The sequence below is a fragment of the Perissodus microlepis genome, chromosome 20, assembly GCF_051167445.1.
Source record: "Perissodus microlepis isolate ML-2025 ecotype Zambia chromosome 20, ASM5116744v1, whole genome shotgun sequence".
NCBI classification, from domain to species: domain Eukaryota; kingdom Metazoa; phylum Chordata; class Actinopteri; order Cichliformes; family Cichlidae; genus Perissodus; species Perissodus microlepis.
This window is the reverse complement of record NC_140480.1, coordinates 2,263,785-2,287,456: the sequence shown is the minus strand read 5'-3', so window position 1 is coordinate 2,287,456 and position 23,672 is coordinate 2,263,785. Positions and strand designations below refer to the sequence as shown.

Genomic DNA, 23,672 nt, shown 5'->3' with positions numbered 1-23,672 from the left:
TGGCCCATAATAGCTCCACATTTCCTTTACTTTGTGGGAAAGTGCAACGTTCTTCTATATATTCAAGTCCTTATCAGACAGTGCTTTTCTCTCGGCCCTGCTAGCTGTTTGTTGTGAGATAGCGCTACATCAAAGGCTCCTGATTTTGCAGTTAGAGCTCTTCTGGAAGGCAACCTCATGGCTTGGCTGTCTGGGGCTGGATCCCGAGGTGCACTTCCCATAGTATCATACCGCATGTGCCAAGCATCTGAGACACTTCACATCACTCTTTCTAAACTGAGCTGATTTCTTTCTTCAGTATTTGTTTGCAGAGACATAACTGGCTTCGCTTCAGCTTCAGCGCTCCATAAATGGATATTTTGAAATGGGTAATTTCCCCTCCTCTGGACCACTGTGTTTTCTATGCTTCATGATGGCATGCTGGTGCAAATGGTTGGGACTGCCCAACTCTTTCTCAGACAGAGCACACAGACATCCCACTGGAATGACAGCAGCCCATAATGATGTCATGGGCTCAGCAGCCTTTGCGAGCGTAGTAATATGCGTGGGCTAATGACTTTAACAGAATTTCTCTACTGTAGATTGTTGAAGGCGGTGGAGGAGGGGCGAGAACCCTGGGTTGGCTTCGACTAGTTCATGCCGTCTGCTAATAAAATGCCTGGGTCAGGTTTAACCGGCTGCATGTGCTAAAAGCATCTTCTCATTCCATCTCCTCTCTTTTGTCCAGCATCTTCAGAAACAGTTTCAGCCCAGTTTTGTGTGGCTGGAAACAGCTGCCTGGTATTTTCTTCCTGTATTTTACAGGGGAAATTGCATTGTAGCCAGTGGTAGTTGTGGTTGGTTTGCCTTACAATGAGAACTGTGTTCCCTCCATGCTGCTACTGGTGCATAACGTTGCCATTAAGTTAAGCTTGCGATACAGATCTTTGTAGACCCCACAGACAGACAAGTGTAAATACATCAAAGCCATATTTGTAAAATTATATCTTGGTCATTGGTAGAATTCTTTTAATAGTTTTGGTTCCTTTTACCCCCTCTTTGTCCTTGGTAACTCTCACTTATCCTTGGTTTTGTGCAATTCCAGATGGATATGGAGCCTCTCATTCACTCACCCAGTCAGTGTTTCCTACCTTCCCGTTCCCCGAACTCACTCTCAGTGTGGCTTTGCCCTGCACAGTAACTTTCTCCATATGACTCTGTCTTTATAAAAATAATGTGAGATGAGTGAGTGGCATTTCAAAGCTTGGGATCTTTTAAGGTTCCAGGTTTGTGCACCAATCCACTGCTGGATTCCTGTGGCCTGGTCTAGGCTGAGGCCACAGGAGACCTCAAAAGGAGGAAAATTCCCTTTGAACTGGCGGCCTGCCACTGTTCTTGGTTATAATGGCTTTACCAACATCTTTAAACGCCGCACACATCTTTAAGAGCTGTTACAGGAGCAGTGTAGGATTATTTTCACTTCTTGATTGCGCTGGAAACCGCCCTAAACCATTCATCTTGCTCCGCTCAGCTCCCCGTGTCTATTAAACGCTGACATCAAGTTGCGTCATGCGTGGATGTGCTGTTGCAGTTTTTCTTTCGTCTTTTGATTGCTCATGAAAGAGGTTTTGAGAATAAGCAGCAGCAAATGTTGGGAAAACTAAAGAGAAGGTTAGATCTGTGTCATTTGTCAGATGTAGTGAAATGCTGACAATGTAACTCCAGTGCCATGTCTTACATCACTGTTTCTTGATGGGGAAGATCTAAGGGAAGCCGTAGTGTCTGCTGGATTCCACTTAAGAGGAACTAATAGATTCAAGCTGATTGATGTGTTTATCGGACATAAAACCTAAATCATTTTAATGTGTTTGATGATAATTTGAGTTTTTTTATTTGCCTGATATCCCAATTCCACATTGCTTCTTTTCTCAGAGGGAAAAGCTGCATTAATTATATACATCTGGCTCAGCCACCCACCACTCTGTCTCAGAAAGAAAGGGATTATGGGAATTGAGTGCACACTAATAACTTAGTCCTAGTGCAGCCAAGCAGGTGGGGTGGGGGGATCAGCACAAGGCTATCCACCTGGCTCTCTGCACCCTGAGGCTATTCTCCAGTCTGGTTCAGGGCTTTACTGCTTCACTTATTCTCTCCTGGTAGTTATTTTGGAAAGCAAGGGTTAAGTTACAGCTGGGTGATATAATATGTACATATAGATCAGATCAGATTTTTTAAAGAAAAAGTTGGCATTTTGGCCACTTGGCTCAATGCTTGCTTAGAGCTATATGTGAATACTGACCCCACAGATAAGGGTTGTTAGCATAAATACCATAAAAAGGATGAAGTCTAAGAGGCTACTTTGTTTTAAAGCATGTACAGTACTGTGAAAAAGGCTGTTAACTAGCTTACCTAATTAGAAAAAAAGGTCTGTCTCCCTGGAAACAAAATATACAGACATGAGGGGTGGCTCAAGACTTTTGCACAGTACTGTAAGTCTCTATAAAGTCAAAAGGCTTTGAAGTTTTCTTATTAATGTGTTACACCAATAAAAATGAAGTGTTGTGGTGACAGAACCACGTTAGCTATTTGGTCACGTCAAGCTTTAGCTTCACATTTAGCTAACTTACTCATAGTTCAAATAAGTACATTGCCCCAAAATACTATACTATTCTGTACAAGTAGTTTACTTATTAATTTTTTTATTTAAATGTTTTTGGGGGGGTTGCATGTGCCGCTAACGCAGTTGCACCAGGGCTGTAGGTTAAAGAAGTGGTTTCCTTTTCAGTACAGTGGGAACCCTGACCTTGCAGCTATACTGTTTTTTAAACAGATGCTAAGAAGTACAGCTTGATGCTGTCTCTGGTATAGACCTGCCTTAGTAACATGATGAATAATGTCTCATGCTCATCTTCAGTGTCATTTAGTAATCTTCCTTAATGTGCTCATTTCTTACAATCACAGTTCTGTTTTTATGTTACGTCTGAACTTAATGAAGTCATATTGAGAAACAATGGGAAACTTTCTTAATAGTTACGGTTATTGATGGGAGTCTTGATTTTGTATTGGTTTTGCTTCTGCTTTATTTTATTTGCACCACTTCTTCTTAAAACATAACCTTCCCTTTGAGGAAGCAATTCCTCCAAGTATTTGTCTGATTCAGAAAACTTTGAAATGTTTCTCCATAGCTCAGGCTCAGATTTGGGCTGGGCATTGTGTTTAAAGGCCACACTGGCATGAGTTATTGAAGCCTTCATGCACCTGCATTCCTGGCATTCACTGTGTATATCCCCTGTTGGCTGGTGTGCTCACGGCTCTTGCATGAACTCACAGGGATGAACTAACAGGATATTTTCTCCACAGCAATAATCTCCTGCTTCCGATTAATGGCTAATTGCTGTATTTTTTTGTGTCTTCTTACATCACTCATATCATTGTGGTCGCATTTCCTAGATACGGTAAATAAACTGTACAATATCGGTGCTGCTGCAGTCATTTTACATCACTGTTGTTTTGGAACACAACAACTTCCTGGAGACCTGTAAACAAGTTTGCGTTACACATGAGGTCATATTTGAACCGTTTGGAACATCTGTCTTTAAGAAGACCTTGAGCTCAGGACATTTTTGCTGTTATCTCAGGCTCTGACTGTGAATCAGCCTTCAAAGAAGTCTGTGATGATAAAGGCCTCTCATTTCAACCCAGCTATCACTGCTGTCGATCACCGCTGCACCACTGCTTAAATAATCAGGTTAACAAAGGGGTTCTGGGAGGTAGCTCCGGGTTTATGAACTGGAAATGGCATTTCTCCAATTTCCTGTTATTTTGTTGAGTGTTGTGAAAAGCAGATTGGAGGGAAAGCTATATCTCTCAGCAGACTGAGCCAGAGGTCAATGACGAAGAAGGGAGGGTTTGGAGAGCGTTCGGGCTAAAGATGGGAAGGCCGGTGACTAGAATGAGGACAGATAAGTGCGAAAGAGGCTGAAAATATTACACCACAGCTGCAAACTGTTGCCTTTAAGTCTTCATCTAATGGGGATTTAACACACTGCTTTTCAGCTAGTGAATCTGTCTGCTCTCACGTGCCTTATGTGTGTAGAAATAGAGAAATCAAGAATCAATCTGATAATAATTTAATTGTTTTTTGTCATTTATCAAATTGAAATGGCGTCTACTTCTATTTCCAGCCTAACACATAAATGAGAATCAGCTGCTTTTCTCGGTTTTGTGGCGTTATAGATGAATAGGTTTTGAGATTAGGCTTTAATCTTGTCGAACTAGTGATATATAAAGGGGAATTAAGAAGAGAAGTTTCTAACTGTATTGATTAAGTGCTGGAAAATCGAAAGCAGTTGCAGGTGATTTCCGTATTTGTGTCTTCACTTAAAATACATGCTTTAGGTTTTGCATAGTGAGAATGTGGTTTGCCTGTCGAGACCGTGTTTCCACATAAATGAGGTGCTTTGCCCTACCTGTTACATTAATGTTTTAATAAGAAGCTTGTGACTGTGCCTGCTCATATTTGCGTTGTAAACACAAACCACCATCATGAGCGGCGAGCAGGGAGGGGCACTGACCCCAAGAAAACTTTTGCTGCCCTGCCTTCAAGAAAATGCATCTCCCCCTCTCCACTCTTTGTCCCTCCTCTTTTCAGTGTGTGTTTGGTAGAACTGGTAGCAGCTGGTTTGTTGGCCCCTCTGTCTTTCAGGATCTTTGTGCAGGACCTACGCATTGTTGCGCTTGCCCGGTTTGGGTTACCTTGCAAAAAGAGCGACAGGTGATCAGATATCTCGTAGACAAAGGGGGGCAGTGTTTTCTCACACTCTGCTCCTCTTCCTGTCAAATCAGTTAAGCTTTACCTGCATACGTAAATACATTGTTTGAGTGAATATGCAATAGAAGACAAATGTTCGTTTTACATGTAGACCAAGACCGACCGATATATTGGATGAGTACCGGCCAATCAGAAATATCAGCATTTGTGATATGTTCTGCTGAAAGATGCTGAAACCAAAAGGTTACTTTTTTAAAAAATATATTTTTTTGCAGAATACAATGCAGAAAAAATACTTAATGTAAATTTAAGAGTGTTTCAGCAGCGCTAATCTGACTCCAGCTTATGTAGAAGAGTAAGCTGACATTGATGCAGTCAAGCGGCATCTTCGCATTAAGTCGCAAAGTAGTTTTTAAACAGATTGCTGGAAAGTAATTAAACGATTTCCCTTCATGATCTCTTTTCAATAGAACATATACTTTTTTTTTTTAAACCCATTATATTGATCGTGGAGTTGTTTTTACTTCCCCAAATATTGCTACTAGCTCCAAACATTACATACTGGCCAGGCTCCAATTACACAGCTACACAACAAATTTAAAAATACTCAGGGCAGTTTTTGATTTCCTGAAGCGTTGAGGAAGTGTCTGCAGCCCAGTGACGACAACAGCTGAGCCACTCATCCTGTCTCCTCTTATTGTGCTTCCCTACCAAGAAAAAGGGAGGACTTCAACAATAGCCCAGGCAGCGACCTTCATTAATAAAAAGCTACAGGCTGTGTCACAAACAGCCAGTCTGATTTATGCTTTTACCACATGTCTTATAAACAATTCTGGCTTGTAGAACTCTATTTCATGTATATGACAAGTATAATATGTTAGGCAATTATCCATTTGGTTCTGTATGTTCGCGTTCACTTCGGATGTAGTCAGGTTTTTTTAAATCTCTGAAGGAGACATTTATCTTGAACTGTGTCCAGCATATTCTGGTACAGTAGGATTCCGAGTATCACTTTAAATCTAAGCTATGCATTTAATAATCTTAAGGGAAACACTCTTGTGCCAGGTTCTTTATTCATTGTGCTTTCTTTGCCCCCTTGCTGGATGTAACAGTCAGTAGTTTGCCTGTTACCACCCTCCTCACACAGCACCTTTTAATAATGAGGACCAGGTCTTATCTTACCCTTATTGGCTGTTTCATTATCTTCCTTGTGTTACTGGATTATTGAAGGATGTCTCTTGTTCATATACAGCTGTGTTGCTGGGGAGCAATAGTTTGCACAGAGAAAACAGAAGAATAAGACAACAAGAATGCACATATGAAGTAAAGTGCATGATTTAATGATCGATGGCTTCATGAACAGTAAGAGTAAGTAGCTGATTAGTTTTAGTAGAATCTGTTGAAGGTCATTGACTGGCCGTTGTGAAACAACTGTTATGCATAGACGTATTTTTAAAAAGTCCTTGCTTTGTCCTGCAATAGGGTCAGTGTGTCGTCGGCCCTGATTATGGTAGCAATTGAGTTAAGCCACAGATCCCGTTTTCCTGGACCCCACCCTGATGACCAGACAGACAGGTTGGGGGGAACGAGGGCCGTCTGGGCCTCCATGTTTGAACTACGACAGTGAGCTCTTTAGCCACCCACTCATTTTCCTGTGAGATGATGATAACTGTCTGCTCTGTGTAAACCTATCAAAGCAGATAAAAGACACAGACTCTGCATTTCCATCCCACCGATAGACCACAAAAGAAAGAATCACACTGAATGTATCTTCTTAGTAAGTCACTTATTTCAGTTAAAAAAGTATAAAGCGCCAAATCACAACAACAGTCATCTCAGGGTGTTTTACACCATAAGATAAAGACCCTACAGTACAGACAGAAAGGTAAAACTGTCTTTTAACAGGGAGAAACCTCCAGCAGAACCACAGTCAGGGAGGTGCAACCATCTGCCACGACTGGCTGGGGGGTGAAGGGAAAGAGAAGAGACAGAAGAGAAGCGAAAAGAAAAAAAAGAGCATAGGGCGACAGGACAAAACACAGACTAAGGGAAAGAGATGACAAAAATGTAATGACATGCTGCCATGATATATAAACATGTGGGGAGTGGAGAAGAAGTGTTCAGTCCATCACATCAAGTCTTGCAGCAGTCTGAACCTATAGCAGTGTAACTAAAGGATGGTTCAGGGCCACCTGGTCCAGCCTTAACTATAACCTTTATTAAAAATGAGGACATTTTTGGGGCTAATCTCAAAACTAGAGAGGGTGTCTGTCTCCTGAATCCTGAAGAGCTGGTTCCACGGGACCGAGGCCTGATAGCTGAAGGCTTGGCCTCCCATTCTACTTTTAGAAACTCACCACAAGTAAGCCTGAGAGCTGGCAGTCTTGCTCTCAAACTGCAGGGTTGCCAATTTAAATCCATATTATCAGACAACTCAAAAAAAAAAAAAGAGCAGTTTATCCTGCATCATGTTTTGTGATGACTTACAGAGTAAATGTCTGTTGCGTACCTGGGAACAACTTATGAGCAGCATGTTGTCCTCTGCAAGAACAAACAAGTTGAGGAAATTGCACAAGCAGAGCTCTCCAATTAAAAATCATTTAGTTTTGTGCACACTGGTGTGACGCGCTATCCCAACTGTAAGTGTGAGAGAAACTGAGAAAAGCCGTGGAGGAAACATCTTGTCGTGCTTTCAGACTGGTATCTCTGGGGACTTCTGGTGGGACTTGCAGGTCAATAATGTAACATCGGGCCGATTGTAAATCATTTGGATTAGGAAGCTGTCCAGCGTAGGGAAGGACGGAGTTGCCCTGGTGACTCTAATTTCTCAAAGGTCCATGGGCTCTTCAAAACATCCCCTCACTTGTGGGGGTCTGTGTGCGACTTGAGCGCTCTGCTTAGGACTTCCTGGACTCTCCTTAACCAGAAACATGACCCCATGAACCACTTTAACTGTTGACGCTTTAAAACCTCTGTCATCCTTTGTTAATGACGGAAATGCCTGTTTCAGAATTTATCCCCTCACGGCTGACCTCTGCTATGCACCATCGAGTTTTCCGTCTTTATTTGTTCACTTTACAGTCATGTACACTAAATAAAACCAAAAGAAATGTTTTAAAGACAGAACTTTTGCACATTTATGTTATGGTGTCTGCATTTCACTTTTTTTTATTTTACCATTTAACTGATTTAACCTCAGTAAATTAACAGTTTAATGCACTGAGATCAAAACGGCTGTGTTTGCAATCTCCACCCTTTGCTCACATTTGGGACCTAACGATTTGTCAGATAGCAGTGACAATAGAACTAGTTCATCTGGTTGTGAAGTGTATCGGTGTTGTGTTCAGCTGGATTTTGCTTTACACAGCACCAGAGGGCATACACTGACCCTGCCCACCAGCCATTGTTAGCGGTTTTCTGTGAGAGGAAAAAAGTTGGCTCAAATGTCAAAGGATGGGAATGGCACAGCACCGAATCAAAACAAAGCTCCACACTGAATCCTTTGTCATGCCAGTCTCAGGTCAAACAAGAAAGGCCATGCTGGAGGAGAGAATATGTGGGCAACGAGCGCCAAAACATTTTTGGCATAGCTGTAGTATTTTCCCTTTAAAACATTCCAGTGATTTCGAAATTATAAAAGGCTCCTGCCCCCTCTCCTTTAGCTTCTTTTAGCTTCTTCTAAACACAGGAAGCGAGCGATAATATCACTGTGGGAGAAAGTGAAATGAAATTAGCTAAATTGGGTTACTTGGCTCAAATTACCCAAATCTGGTCAGAAAGGAAACTTTCCCTCCGCCTTTTGCCCCTCTGTCGCTGACACTGCTATTTATTTATAGTACCCGAGGCTTCAGGTGACAGTTGAACATCATTAAACAGCAGTATGTAATGTGTCCTCATTGCTCAGAATAGCTTTTCGGTGAGTTGAGGGATTCTGGTCGTTAATTTGTCTTTAGCGAAATATACTTTCTTTTTCTTTTTTTTAACTATAATCAATTATGTTCCTATTTTTATTTTTTCATTACTAAAATTCAATTCAATTCAATTCAATTTTATTTATATAGCGCCAAATCACAACAAAAGTCGCCTCAAGGCGCTAAAAGGAGTATCTGTGCATACATCTGGTCTGCATGTTTTCCAGTAATTCAGAATTAAATTAGTACAAAAAGGAGACCCTGCTCTTAGCCCGCCTCTACTTTCATGTGCACTGACTGAGAAACCAAAGGCGGCTTTGGGCCCGGGGTACAACCCGAAGCGTGTGACCATAGAAAAGTCGTGACTATTTCGCTTAACTCTTTACCTTACCTTCACAGAAGAGTGTACAATAAAGGAAATGAGGGCTGCTGCTTATGATTGTGTTGGTCAGTTATTCATTTCATAGCTATCCTGTCAATCATATGTGTTTATTTGTCTAAGAAAATCACAAAAACGTTCCAAAATAAGAAGCTAATGTTTGTCATCTCTACGATTATCAAAATAAATTTCAATTCATCCTCTGATCAGCAAATATAAATATATACATATATGTATTTATCTTGCCCTATGATGACCAGCTGTAGATTATTATTCAAAAATATACAACGGTTTTTAATCAGTGAGCAGTGATAGGAGGCAATTTGGAACAACCGTCTTATTAAAAATTAAAAATCATTGATCTGTTTTTTAGAGTTCATGTCAAATCACTGGAAAAACCCAAAAGTTCAGACAAACCATTTATTAAAGACATGTGGAAGATCTATGACCTTCCTAAAGATGGTCTTGTAGGTAAATCTTGTCCCAGGAGAGGCAAAGGAGGAGAGAGCAGCTTGGGGGTCAGACATGAGAGAAATTTACTACTATAAACAGGACACATTCCTCTTGTAATTCTGAACATCTGGTACCCATGTTACTTCTTTTTTCTCTCCAGCGTGGGTATTTTGGGTTAGTCAAAATAAGCCATATGTGAAATCTTCACACTGCTTTCCACTCTGGTGATAGCCTGTTATAGCTCTGCCCTGCATTTTCTTAGTTTACCTTGTTAGCTATTCTTGGGCATCCACTGCCAGCTCAAAGTTGTTTCGCTTATTTTTGAATGTGTGTTGCAATCTGTGATCACAAAGCTGTGAACGTGTATAGAAATTATTAGCTCTTTATGGTCCTGGCAGGATGATTTGTTTGCCTCCATACTTGGCGCTTGCAAGGACAAAATGATTCATGACGCTGTGATGGAGTGAGCAATGATTTGGAAAAGTCATTTTAATATATTCTCGTGTGATATTTCCACCACTTCTGGTGACTGAGTTGCTACCATAGAAACAAGTATGTGTTGTTTTCCACACTGGAACATGCCAGCGTGAACATCACATCTGGCCTGGTGGGATGGGTTAAAAAGGCAAGCTGTTGCATTTTAGACAGCAGTCTGAGTCATAGCTGCAGGTTAAAAGTCAAGCTGACGGGCCGTTTGTGGCTGAGCTTATGGGATACTGTTGACACTGTTGTAAATGAGGGGGTCTGAGTGCAAAAACAATCGCACATTTCTTCAAAGAGAATCAGTGAGGCAGTCGGTTTCAGTGACTAGTTTGCTCCTTATTGTTGCACTTCCTCCTATCTAAGATTTCCATGTCAACCTCTGTTTATAAGCATTTGTGTCATTGGAGGAAGTAATTAGTCAAACACTAGTGTCATTCAGCTTGCGTTATTTTTTTATAGCGGTCATGAGGACATGAGAGCCTAAATTTGTGCTTAGTTTCTAAATACAGATTACATAACATGGGGTTTAAATTGAGCCCAGAAAAACGGCTGCATCAGGTCATCTCGTGTGGCATTCAAGTGTTGCTGGTTTACATAACAAGTCTGATGACAGGTCCGGTAATAGGCCGGTACCCTGATAGCAGCATGTTGTGTTATGAAGAAATGTGCTGCCCGAACAATACTGAGACCAAAGAGTGAGAAGGAGATGCACGTCGTCTCCTTCAACAGGATGCCAAATGTCAACACAGGAAGTGAGGTCACGGTATAAGTCTTGAAAACTTTGTCATCAGTTTGCTGATGGCGCCAGAGACTCATAAAGACACTATGAATGAAACGAATGCTTACATTATTTGTTTTTTTCTGTTTTCCAGAACTCTATGAACCTGCCTCCAGACAAAGCCCGGCTCCTCAGACAGTATGACAACGAGAAGAAGTGGGACCTGATCTGCGACCAGGTGAATTTGTGAACTTTGTATCATTAATGAGTAAACCTGCTGTAAGACTACACACACCTGTCCACATTTTGGTGTGGCTGACTGCAGCAACTTACATCACGCCGCTCTTTTGTGTATCTTCAGGAGAGGTTTCAGGTGAAGAATCCTCCTCACACCTACATCCAGAAGCTTCGCGGGTACTTAGATCCTGGAGTAACACGAAAGGTGGGACCGTACAAAAATTATATAGTAGAACCCGGCTGATTGATGCGTGTCAAAGTCTACTTACAGGTTACACACACAACGTCTGTGACAGCTCTGATGCACCTTCTCCTTATCTCTGCTTGAGGCATTATCAGCTGTTACCAGCTTAAAGTATCAGAAGTTCATTGGTCAGGTTGCAGGGTGTTTGACTTCTCTGGTTCTCCTTTATTCATCCTCTATTTTACAGTTCAGCCTGAAGATGAGGGCAACACTAAATCTGCTGAGTAGGATTATTATTGTTTTTAAGGAACTGAAAAGTTCTCATGAAAACTGCCTAGAAAGTACAGCTTCAATGTAACCTGTAATAACCAGCATTCGTCGTGTCTTACAGAAGTTTCGCAGGCGTGTGCAGGAATCTACAAAAGTCCTGAGGGAACTGGAGATTTCACTGAGGACAAATCACATTGGGTAATCATGTCTTATCTTCTATTTTTCTGGTGAATTACGCAGGTCTATTCATCTAAAGCTCAAGGAAACCACATTATTGTTTTGCCCGGTAAAGAATATTCTATTGTGTGTCCCTGCTGCTGCTGCTGCTGCTGCTGCTGCTGCTGCAGGGACCCAGAGCTTTTTCTGGTGCCCAGATTCCCCCCCCTCCTATTGTTCCAACTGCCAAGCTCTGCAGCTCCACTTCATAGAGCTGGTGCTCATAATGCCCAGATGGTAGCCATTGTGTGGCCTTGTCCACTCCCCCATAGAAGGCAGCAGGAAGCTTTGTTGTATGCCAGAGGGACAGGAAGCCCGGCTGACCATTGCTGAACCCAGTGAAAAGCACAAGAACAAACACAAGGATACATGTATGTTTACAGAAGTCTCGCATAGTAAAGCAGACCACATTTTTGCATTGCAGAATCAAAAGCAGTACATTTTCCTTCTCATCCATCACACACGTGGATGCTATTTTATCGATTCCTAGCCTTCAGTGTCGCAGACATGATCTTCTAGTCCGTAGTCATGGAGGTGCTGCAGTGACTTGCCACTTAATCCGTGAACCAAAGTGGAACAAATAAAACATGCCTTCAATTTTATGGACTTCATTGAGCCACGTGAATAACTCTTATACAATTTGCCTTCATCAATAAAGGACTTTTTCTTTTTCAATGCAGTTTCCAGAAAGGCTCACAGGCAAAGGAAAAGGAGCTCTATTTTCAGAAGACTTTTGTGGGTGGGATTAAGTGTAACAGATGCTGGTTTATTGTGTGTCTGAATCCTCAGCCCTGTCTGGTGTGTTATTCCTGAGATTGCCAAGAAAATCTGAAATAGCAACTGGTTGGAGAGAAGTACAGGGAGGAAAGAGTGAGGGTTCACAGCAATGAGGGAGGGGGGGCAGGAAGCTGATGATCAAGCCCACCTCCTCGTCCCCCCTCCTCCCTCCTGGACCCGGTCTAGTTGCTTTGTTCGCTTTCCTCTGCTCCTCTGCTCACCTCTCTTCCTTTTCCCTCTTCCTCCTTCCCTCCGCTGTCAGGGTCCTGATTGGTTTCCTGCCTAACTTGCCATTGGCTGACCAGCAATCTGTCATCACAGCCATCATTTCAAGACTATTTTAAGAACCTTTTACCCCAATCCATCTCCCCCTGGAGTTCCCTCAAAAAATGGGGAGGAGGTAAAGGGGTCTGTGGGGGAGGCAGACTAAATACTGTTGAGTGTCAGGGGTTCTTCCTGAGCCCAGCTCTCTTAGCCATATGCCCTCCACATTCTTTCTCTAGTTGCAATGGGAATTCCTTTGTTTGGAGAAAACTGGAGTGAGGAAAACTGAAGCCTTGCTCTGCTTTACTTTCCATGGAATTTTTTCCACTTTCTTTTAGAGCTATTGAAGAGCCGTCATCCCAAATAATTCTCATTTATTACAACTTTCCTCTTGTTTTTTTGTAATTATGTTGCCTATAATAGTTACCAAAGTATCATTACCTGGATATATGGTAGATCTGTATAACTACAAATCAGATGAACAAGGAGCACGATGTGTCGGAAACAAAAGTCCGAAAATTCAGCTGGATGTGAATGAAGCGGAATATGAAAGCTTAAATGCCTCTAAAAACTTCCAGCATTACTTAAATAACAACTATGAAAAGTTCAGCCAAAGTTGAACCATGAATAATTTGTTTAAACCTGCCTGCTAGTCCATCCATGATTTACAATTACATTTAAAGCTACAATAAAGAGATCCAATAAAGAATAAATAGCAATAAGAAAAAGAAGACAATATAAAGAGTCTTCCTTTCACTTATGTAATTTACTAATTTATTAGAACAGTTGCTTAAAAACTCATTGATATTCTTTGCGGTTGAGAGAAGTACTGGGGCTCTACATCTAGTTACACATTATCACACAGCCTTTCCTTATACACATCTGTACACATTTGTTTTATCAGTTGCTATTATGATTCCACGTCACACAGTACAGTGATAAATGTTCCCTCAGAATTTTAAAGTTCATTCTTCTGTAATGTGCTCTGCTAGCTGTCCTTATTTCACTTATTATTTGTTCTTTTTATAAATTAAAAAAGAAAAGCAAAACAAAGCAAACCCAAAAGGACAAATAACTGGTATTACAATTGATCAGCAGAAAAGCCAAAACTAGACCTGAGTTGTTCTAAACCAGTTCTTTAAGTTCTTTAAGTACAAAAGGATTGATGAGAAGGCTTCAGAATAAGAAGAATCCTAGTTTTCTTTATGTCTCTCTCTCGCTACTCTGTTAGTCGGTTAACGGGCTGTCCTAAAGGATAAGGGTGTGTTCTGGATCTGGCGCCCCGCTAACCTCTCTCTGCTTTCATGCGTCACAGGTGGGTCAGGGAGTTCCTCAATGATGAAAACAGAGGTCTTGATGTCCTTGTTGAATACCTCTCCTTTGCTCAGTGTGCAGTCATGTAAGTACACACACACACACACACACACACACACACACACACACACACACACACAAATCATACACACACACACACACACAAATCATACACACCTCTTGACCAAACCTTTCCTTAGGAACTGGGTTGGGCTGTGAATCCAGCTGCTGAGTTAACACATTGTGTCTTTTAGAGCCTGTGATATTAGTACATTGCATTCATTGGATGTATTTCCTGTGTCTTGTTGCATACTTTGTAACGTGAATGCATTTCTGGACGGATGCTACCTGGTTGAGTGCTGAGCTATACTTTGGGACAGAATCTGTGTGCTGAGCTTTATCGTGCAGCTTGATGACAGTTCTTGTGATAATGCCTGGCTCTCTACTAAGCTGCCTTGCAAACCTAACCTCCCCCATGCCTCTCATCTACACCCCTGTGCCTCTGTGTTGGCTTCTCTGTTTGTCTATGGCCCAGGTTGGATTTTGAGGGGCTGGAAAATGGGGAGGATAGCTTCTTGGACAAGTCTAAATCTTGGAGCAGGTCCATAGAGGATCTGCACCATACGAACGCCCAACCCTTCTGCAACACACTGGTGCGCTCTGCCCGCCAGTCTGTTCTTCGGTACGTATTGCTAAGCAAGCTTCCCCGCTATCAGCTTCCTCTGTTACTGCCTTGCTCTGCTAACCTTGAATGCTATATTTGCATGCAAGCCCATTGTCTTAGTACTGGTGTGTTAAAAAGTCTCTGACCTTTAGTGCTATCTGTCTCTCTTTGTTAACGGTTCTCCTTCATCTGCCCAGATGTGCATCTGCACTGTCCACAGATGAGATCCAGCTGTGAGCAGCAACATATGTTGGACAGTTGTGATTCTCCTCTTCACCACTGTAGAGACATGACTTAAAGACAGATAGGGTGTAAAGTCTGATCGGAAAAACAGATATTATATAAGGGTGCACAATAATAGTCCACAAGAACAGACTCTAGACTTATAAATATTATATAAATATATTGTCAGATAAATTACTGCTGAACTGTTATTGGTAGAAGGTATAAAAAGTTTTTCCGCCCACATTTGTAACAAAGCATGGAAAAAAAACGTATTCTTGATGTCTGCTTATCCCGATTATAAACCTTACCAGAACAGTTACCATGAAATGACTGTGCAATATAGTTACATAATAGCAGTCTGTGAACAGAATTCGGTCTGTTAACAGCAACAAGGAAACCAGGCATTTCCCATAATGCATCTGTAACCTCAAAAGCCATCTAAGTTTTTTTCTGTCAGACCTCATTCTCTGTAATTTTCTCTTTCTGTCTCTCGCTGCGACACACTTAAAACAAAAATCATAGAAAATAGTAGATACACTTCAGAGCTCTGTTTGACTAACAGACTAGAAGCCAGAACATGAATTTCATTGCTGAATTTGCTTTAATGTGCTGAATCTGTTGCAGCTACGGCTCAGTTGCGAATAGCAAAACCATCAAGAACTCCCGCCTCGTGAGTCAAAAGGATGATGTGCATGTGTGCATCATGTGCCTGAGAGCAATCATGAACTACCAGGTACCAGGAACCACCTACGACCCACAATCAGATATGTCTCATAAACTTGGAGCATGATATGCTTCCTGTGCAGTCAAGTGCTGAACCTTTATGCAGGTTTTCTGACCACATCCTCTCTGTCTCTCTGTCTCTCTCCATGCAGTACGGTTTCAATATGGTCATGTCTCATGCACATGCAGTCAATGAAATTGCTCTCAGCTTGAACAATAAGAACCCACGGTAAGAACTCAGGACCCCACCCACTTAAAAGCAGGGCCGGGCCAAACAAAAGTGGAAACCCTGCAGCCAATTCATACGATATGCTTCTCCGTGGGCCTCTGCTTCTCTCTGAAGTCGAGGATCAGAGGTGTATACACGGGTCGTTAAGGGAATGTTTTCTAAAGGGAGATTTGTGGTAAACCACTGAGACTGATTACTTCATAATAAAGTCTATGAGGGTAAACACGTAAAAACCATGGAAACACCCACCAAAGCTTCAGACATTAATACAGATTATGACTTTTGAGCCCTGTATGTTAATATCTACACCAATTTTGAGGATGCTTGAATTTTGTGATAGAACATATAAAACTGTACTTTTTAAAAAAATGTATTTTTTCCAATAATAAGTGAGAGAGTCGTATTGATGAACGTTTGGTGCATTTTCAGGACAAAAGCTTTGGTCCTTGAGCTGCTGGCTGCTGTTTGTCTTGTCCGAGGAGGTCATGAGATCATCCTTTCAGCATTTGACAACTTCAAAGAGGTGCCTATTGCAACTTTTTAATGAATTTTTAACAAGCTCTCAAGTTGTTATGTTCAGGATTAAGTTGTAACATATCGCTAGCCTAGCTATGTCTGAATATACTAATCAAAATTTAAGTAACATCAATATAATTGCCCTAATTTCCCACATCACTGGCGTGCATAAAGGCATAAAGGTCAAGTGTAGCGGGCCGAAAACTGAGAAGCTCTGAGAGATTTCATCTATCTGAGGTTGCAAGAAAAGCTCTATGGTGGCGTGTCTGAGATGATTGGATTCATTAAGACATCAGATGTTAAGTAACCTTGAACAATAATCAGAGGATGACTTCCCCAGTGGGAGCCAGTGAACCAGAAAGATTTGCTTAGCCTTTTTACCTTTTGCTCGTACAGTCACCTAAACTCCGGAACCAGACAAAATGCCTTACAGTCGAAAGCTTCAGCGAGACGCAAGAGCTAATCAACTCTCTAGTGGAAAACAACATAGTACTGCTGTTTTTCCAAAATGATGCATTAACACAAAGTGACAGGTGTCTGAGATCTCACAGGGAGAAGGTCACGTTTGCTATTCATTCTATGTTTTTATTCATTTCATTTATTCAACCTTTATTTAACCAGGAATTCTCTTGAGATTAACATCTCTTTGTCAAGGTGGACCTGGCCAAGAAGGCACATCGTTACAATGTTACAAGAAGTTAAAAATCATCTATAACATCATAACACTTAAAGTTAGAGGCTGTTCATTTGCAGAAGCTCTGAACTCTCCCAAGGAAACAAAAGCATTCAGCTGTAATGTGCTCTGTTATTCTATGACCGAGGTGCTAAATAAGAGAATGCTGTTTTATAAAGCTCAGAGAAAATCCAGAGTAACCAACTGGAGAACCGCAAATCATAGCAGCTGTACTGGTCGTCAAATTTTAGATCCACAGCTACAGTGTTTGTGTGCAATGAAAAGGATTTTTATTTCATCAACTTAAGAAACAACTTAAGTCAAACACTGAGATTATGTTGTTTGCAAGTAGAAAAACAGAATAAAAGAAATAGTTCATTTATCCTGATTCTGCTTTTGTTGATAGAGTCGTAACACATCAGTGAAACCAGCAGTTTATCAGATATTTGTTATGTCCACTTAAAAATATACAGCACAACATTATGAAGCCATTGGCTTCATTGATTTTTGCTGCATACTTCATGAACACCTCAGCATTGTGGTTTGCTGCAAAGACATGATTTTTTTTCTTAATTAATAAAGAAATAATTTGTAAAGTGCCATGGACAAAAAAACATGTAGTATGGTTGATTTTAGGTGATAAATATAGGTAATATTTCCCTAAGGTACCACTTTGACATTCAATTAAAACTTCCTTTCTCGGGTCTCTTATTTTTTGTCTACATCAGAACAAAGTTTTTGTTCTACTTTTTAAACCAGAGAAAATAAATCTTTGTTTTGCTTCACCTGGTGTGTTTCAGGTTTGCAAGGAGAAGCATCGCTTTGAGAGACTGATGGATTACTTCCGCAGTGAAGAGGGAAACATTGACTTCATGGTAAGACAAGCGTTTAGTTACATACAGATGTGTCTTTTTTGTGTGAGAGTACATCCATCAATACAAATAAAAATGTCTGGCTCAAATGCCAAAGGTATTTTTTATTATTATCTGCATAAAGGAAAACACACTTTTATACAAGGTGCAAATGCAAAATCCAGTGGACTATATGTCAGTTGTAAGATAAAATATCCTGATACAGATTATACGTATCAAGTATATAAAGAATATTAATGAGCTGGTGTCTGTTTGCATTTGTTCTCCAGGTTGCTTGCATGCAGTTCATCAACATTGTGGTCCACTCAGTTGAAGACATGAACTTCAGAGTGCATCTGCAGTATGAATTCACCAAACTGGGACTAGATGACTTCCTGGAGGTAAAGAAATAATGTTGTGCTTAAACTGGGCCAATCGTTCTCATTGTCTACGTGGAGACTATTCGCGGAGTGTCACTAATGTTGAATTTATTCTCTCTCGTGCCAGAAATCTAAACACACGGAGAGTGACAAGCTGTCGGTTCAGATCCAGGCTTACCTTGATAACGTATTTGATGTGGGTGGCCTGCTAGAAGATGCCGAAACCAAGAATGCAGCGCTGGAGAAGGTGGAGGAACTGGAGGAGCACCTGTCCCACGTAAGTGCACCACCCAGTCTGGACCACCAACACTGCTCTCTATACACATTTATGAGATTGTTGTGGTTCACCAGCTATGTACTTAAGTTGGCTGTTTCTACATGGCAATTAGAAATCTACTCGGTGTTTGCACTTCACAAGTGGTTCAGGATAATAATTGGGTGGGGAATGCTGGAAAATGGAGTGCGTGAAACAATCTTATTATTGTTCTCGTGTTGGCTCGGTCTTTCTGGGCTATTGCCTTTGTATCCCACGCTGCTTTGCAAAGACCTTCTTCACATGGAAAGGTCGTAGGCAGCCCCTGACATCATTCTTGGAATTTGAAAACAAACTCTGCTCTCCGAGGTCAGAAATGATGGGGGAGAAAGAGGGTGAAGATTCTCTCTGAATTCCTTAGCAAAGATGTGTAATGTAAAATCAAAACTGAGAGCTGTGTCATGTTATTGCTGCATCATGCTGCTCGCTGTATCTTATTTCTTAGTGATGATGCAGTGTATGGGGAGGAGAGATGGGGAAGTGGAGCTGGGAAAGATGCCCACTGTGTGGATCAATTCTTTCCTTCTCTCATCTCAGTGTTGCTCCATCTTCTCTTCTAGGTGACTGAGAAGCTTCTGGAGGTTGAGAATGAAACAATGATGAAAGTAGCCGACCTGGAGAAGCTGCTCATTCAGAAAGATAAGGAGCTGAACGTAATACGGGTAAGCCACAGTCCTATTGACGTGATATTTCTTGCTCTCCTCGCATCATAAAGGCTTCAGATTCCGCGCGTGTTAGCAGAGATCAGGTTCATATGCTTGTGGCTAAATTGCTGTATTAGCAAATTAGGTCACAAAGAGACAGGATGTTTGTTTAGCTTGTGGAGTCATTGTGCATTATGCTCTTTATCACCCCCTGGTGACTGCTCAGGAGACATACGAGTCAACCAGCACTCAGGTTAACACCCTGAGGAGGATGATCAAGGAGAAGGATGCTGCATTTCAGAGGCACTTCAACATTGAGAAGCGTCTGCTGGAGCTCGAACAGCAGGGCACCATCCGCTTGCACAAGAAACCTGATGGAGACATCGCCATCGAGCCGCTGGGCGTCGGCAGTGCCGGGATACCCTTGGGAAACATCGGAAAGCTGTCTTTGGGTTCAACGGCAGGGTTGACAGAACTAGGAGGACCCGACACAAGTTTACCACCAGCCAGCGAAGCACCTCCGCCTCCACCGCCTCCTCCCCCTCCACCTCCCCTGCCATCTGCTTCAGGTGATGACAACACTGTGACTCGCAGTCTAGTGATTCATGTATATGTATGTGAAAGTTGACTTTCTCATCTGTGGACCCTCAGAGCAGATCTATTTTCAGTTCCCTATATTTGTTCATTCGTGCCAAACCAAGTGATGGGTCACAGCAGTGTTCTTCTCAGCCAGACAGGAAAGGGAAACATAAGGCTGGTTTCCTTTGTCTCCGGAAAGGCCGCACTGACTGTTGGAGCACTTTCCAGCCTTTTATCCAAACTAGACTTTATCAGGTTTCACTAACTTTAAAAATCTGTTTTCAGCGATTGTCAGGCCAAGGTGGCAGCTCACGTAGAACACGAAGCTGTTACTAAACATGCAATAAAAAATACTCTTCTGCATTAATTACAGGACACACTGTGCCAGTCCCACCACCACCACCTCCTCCCCTTGCTCCTCCTCTGCCAGAAGCTTCCCCCTCTGTCATCTTGAGCGTAGGTCTGTCAGGTGAGCGTGCACACAAAATTAAACTTGGTTGTCTTTGCCTTCGATTTTGATGTTCAAGGTTGACTAGATCAGAGGATTGTGGGTGGCAGGAGGTAGAGTGGATTGTCGGTAGGTTGATCCCTGGCTCCTCTAGTCTGTGCGCTGAAGTGTCCAGAACTCTAAGATGCATCCGTCGGAGTATAAGTGTGTGAACGATAGGCGAAAATCACTTAGCCATAGAAAAAGATGGTTGTATGAATGTGTGTGAGTGGCTGAATAAAGCTTTGCGTTGAAAAGTGGTATATAAGTACCGTTCATTCTGTATTCAACTAACACTTTCTTCACCACAGCTATCAGGATCAAGAAGCCTATAAAGACCAAGTTCCGCTTGCCTGTGTTTAACTGGACGGCCTTGAAGCCCAATCAGATCAATGGCACAGTCTTCAACGAGATCGATGATGAACGTGTGCTAGAGGTAACTCGAGAAGATAAAACCTCTTTCGTGTTAAGATGTAGGTCTTGGTTAATATGTGTCAAATTTGAATTTATGGTAAATTAGTATTAATCTCAGTAAAACTTTTCCATAGTCAAAAGCTCAGGTTTCTCTAGTCTCTTCCAGTTGAGTTCAAACCTTAATAAGGGGAAAAAGTAAAGCAAAACTAAACTTAAATGATAAGAGCATTGTGTCGCGAAATAACCAGCTTCATACCAACACCATAACACTTATGTGTTCAGGACTTTTAACATAAATTTAGAGCAAGTAAAAGTTGAGTTGTTATTCACATGCAGGAGCTGGATCTGGAGAGGTTTGAGGAGCTATTTAAGACGAGAGCCCAGGGTCCAGTTGTGGATCTTTCCTGCACAAAGAGCAAAGTAGCCAATAAGGTGGCAAACAAAGTCACACTTCTGGACGCCAATCGCTCCAAGAACTTAGCCATCACACTGCGAAAGGCTAACAAGACAACAGAAGAGATCTGCAAAGCCATAGAGAAGTATGCACCTGTCTTTTACGTAAACTTTACATACTTTAAGAATTTTCTGTGGAACAAATTCCAGGTAACGTGTTATCTTCACTCAGGTTTGACCTCAAGGCCTTACCTGTCGACTTTGTGGAGTGCCTGATGCGTTTCCTGCCCACCGAGGCAGAAGTGAAGGTGCTGCGTCAGTACGAGCGCGAGCGGCGTCCGCTGGATCAGTTAGCAGAGGAGGATCGCTTCATGTTGTTATTCAGCAAGATCGAGAGGCTGACGCAGAGAATGAACATTATCACCTTTGTTGGAAACTTTGCCGACAACGTGAGCATGCTCACGCCACAGCTCAACGCCATCATTGCTGCTTCTGGCTCAATCAAGTCGGCACCAAAGCTCAAGAGGATGCTTGAAGTGAGATGTGTTTGTTGACTTTCACAGCAGCAGCGTTTGTATTTTTTAATGCATATATTCACTCGGTGCTTTTGGTTTACTCGTAGATCATCTTAGCCCTAGGAAACTACATGAACAGCAGCAAACGAGGCTGCGTTTATGGTTTCAAATTACAAAGCCTTGATCTGGTGAGTAATCAGTAGCGAAGTTTACTGGAATTCCAGTCAGCACAAAAGTGTGCTGTAGAGTTTATTATTAAATTGCTTTTCCTAACAATGTTTTTTTACACAGCTTCTGGACACTAAGTCTACAGACAGAAAGATGACATTGCTCCACTACATAGCTCTTATTGTGAAAGAGAAGTACCCTGAACTGGCCAACTTCTACAATGAATTGCACTTTGTGGACAAAGCTGCAGCAGGTGAGCGTGCACCAAATATTAAACTCTGTCAGCAACCGTGTCGAGACGCAGTATTTTCACAGAAAGGTCAGGTGTTAACATCTGGATAAAACGCTACGTAATATACTTAAAATATGCTCTAATGTCTGCGTGCAAAGTGTCTCTGGAAAACGTCCTGCTGGATGTTCGAGAGCTGGGGAAAGGCATGGACCTCATCCGGAGAGAGTGCAGTCTCCACGACCACTCAGTCCTGAAAGGTTTTGTCCAGGCTAGCGACTCACAGCTGGACAAGCTACAGAAGGACGCCAAGATGGCAGAGGTATCCGACAACGTCTTCACCTCCAAAACCTCAAATTATCCACTGGAACAAATGAAAATGAAACCTTTGTCGTTCATTCATCTCACTGACATCTGATGCGCAGCCACTAACTCGACAGTGTTTACAAACATTCTCTTTCCCAATTCCAGGAAGCCTTTAACAGTGTGGTGAGCTACTTTGGAGAAAGTGCCAAGACGGCTCCACCCTCCGTGTTCTTCCCTGTGTTCGTGCGCTTCATCAAGGCGTACAAGGTGAGGACACCAAGCAGAAGCTACATCTCTGTAGCTTTCCTCACTTCCTCAGCTGGTCATTTGGGAAGTTCCCTGGTTTGCTGTCAGCCTTGCTGAGAGCAGAGCGGGGCAGAGCTTTGGCTGCTTTTGTGGCACAGGACGTGGCGTATACTCCCAGGCCAAATAACAGGAAAGGCCAGCTGGGTCTGACTTTAGAAGCTGCAGCTGTGGTGTTTAGACTCGTTCTCCCCCCCCCTTTACCTCCGGACTGCCTCGCCCTGCCCCAACACACAGCATGCATCCTGAGATTGTTCTCCATCTAGATTTATGGGATCTGCTCAAGGAAATGTGCAACACAAGGATTTCATGTGTCTGTTTGAGTGTGCGCATGTGCTCTAAAGGAACTGTTTAACAAACACTTGTTGCCTCGAGTAATAGAATATAGCTTTCTACAGTTTTTAAGGCCTCTTATTGTCAGACATAGAAGCTTTAATTTAACTTAAGTGAGAGCATAAGCCAAAATAAACAGAACAGCCAGGAGTTGCCGTAAAGCCACAATACTAAACAAGCTAACGAGAAAGAGAAGGTTACAATTTCAAGCCCAAACTTCAAATTAACACGAGAAAAACTGGAAGAAAATGGGCTGAAAATGTTCTGTGTCCGTTGAGCTTACTGTCAGTCAGTTAAAGACGTTAAAGAAGAAAGAGTATCTTTAAATAATTTGTTGCTAACTGTGAAACTGCTTTTTCTTAGTGGCCTAGGAACAACTTATCGCTGAGATTCTTTGTGTTCTTGGAGAGAGTTTGAAGCCACTATTGTTTCTGTCATCCACAGCAGATCAGCTCAGATTATCTGGTTTAAAAAAACAAAACGAAACATTGTCAGATTTTGTTCATTTTGATTCAAGTCAGGGAAGCTGTTGCCTTGTTTTTAATATTTCTGCCCAGCTTGGCTGATTTATAATTATCTAAAGTGTCATATTTACCATACTTATTGATCCCTTTGTTTATCTTTCTCTGTTTGTCAAACTGTTCATTTAAGCGCGTGCGTGGTCCTGGTCATGTTTAGTAAAGCGTGGCTTTCCTGTTTATGCCCAGCTTTTCAACTGTTTTTTCTTTGCTTCACATGGCCACACAAAAGCACGTTGTTGGGTTTATTTCC

At 41.9% G+C, this 23,672-nt stretch overlaps 1 protein-coding gene across 8 annotated transcripts in view; it reads left to right on the top strand.

Moving 5' to 3' along the window:
• The window catches only part of fmnl3 (formin-like 3), a 33,217-nt gene that overhangs the window by 3,748 nt on the left and 5,797 nt on the right, over window positions 1-23,672 (top strand). For 7 of the 8 annotated variants that reach the window (XR_014798885.1, XM_084916883.1, XM_084916885.1 and 4 more), the window contains exons 2-22: window positions 10,849-10,932; window positions 11,056-11,136; window positions 11,507-11,583; window positions 13,958-14,041; window positions 14,492-14,638; window positions 15,470-15,578; window positions 15,721-15,797; window positions 16,227-16,320; window positions 17,787-17,861; window positions 18,128-18,238; window positions 18,345-18,494; window positions 19,091-19,192; window positions 19,401-19,743; window positions 20,127-20,222; window positions 20,552-20,676; window positions 20,991-21,193; window positions 21,280-21,583; window positions 21,670-21,750; window positions 21,854-21,983; window positions 22,121-22,281; window positions 22,431-22,532. Coding sequence is in view for 7 of the 8 variants with exons in the window: in XM_084916883.1 (XP_084773009.1) it covers window positions 10,849-10,932; window positions 11,056-11,136; window positions 11,507-11,583; window positions 13,958-14,041; window positions 14,492-14,638; window positions 15,470-15,578; window positions 15,721-15,797; window positions 16,227-16,320; window positions 17,787-17,861; window positions 18,128-18,238; window positions 18,345-18,494; window positions 19,091-19,192; window positions 19,401-19,743; window positions 20,127-20,222; window positions 20,552-20,676; window positions 20,991-21,193; window positions 21,280-21,583; window positions 21,670-21,750; window positions 21,854-21,983; window positions 22,121-22,281; window positions 22,431-22,532 (2,736 nt within the window). In the remaining variant the exon portion in view is untranslated. The remainder of the gene's footprint in view (window positions 1-10,848; window positions 10,933-11,055; window positions 11,137-11,506; window positions 11,584-13,957; window positions 14,042-14,491; window positions 14,639-15,469; window positions 15,579-15,720; window positions 15,798-16,226; window positions 16,321-17,786; window positions 17,862-18,127; window positions 18,239-18,344; window positions 18,495-19,090; window positions 19,193-19,400; window positions 19,744-20,126; window positions 20,223-20,551; window positions 20,677-20,990; window positions 21,194-21,279; window positions 21,584-21,669; window positions 21,751-21,853; window positions 21,984-22,120; window positions 22,282-22,430; window positions 22,533-23,672) is intronic. The other variant, XM_084916886.1, reaches the window with a different exon arrangement.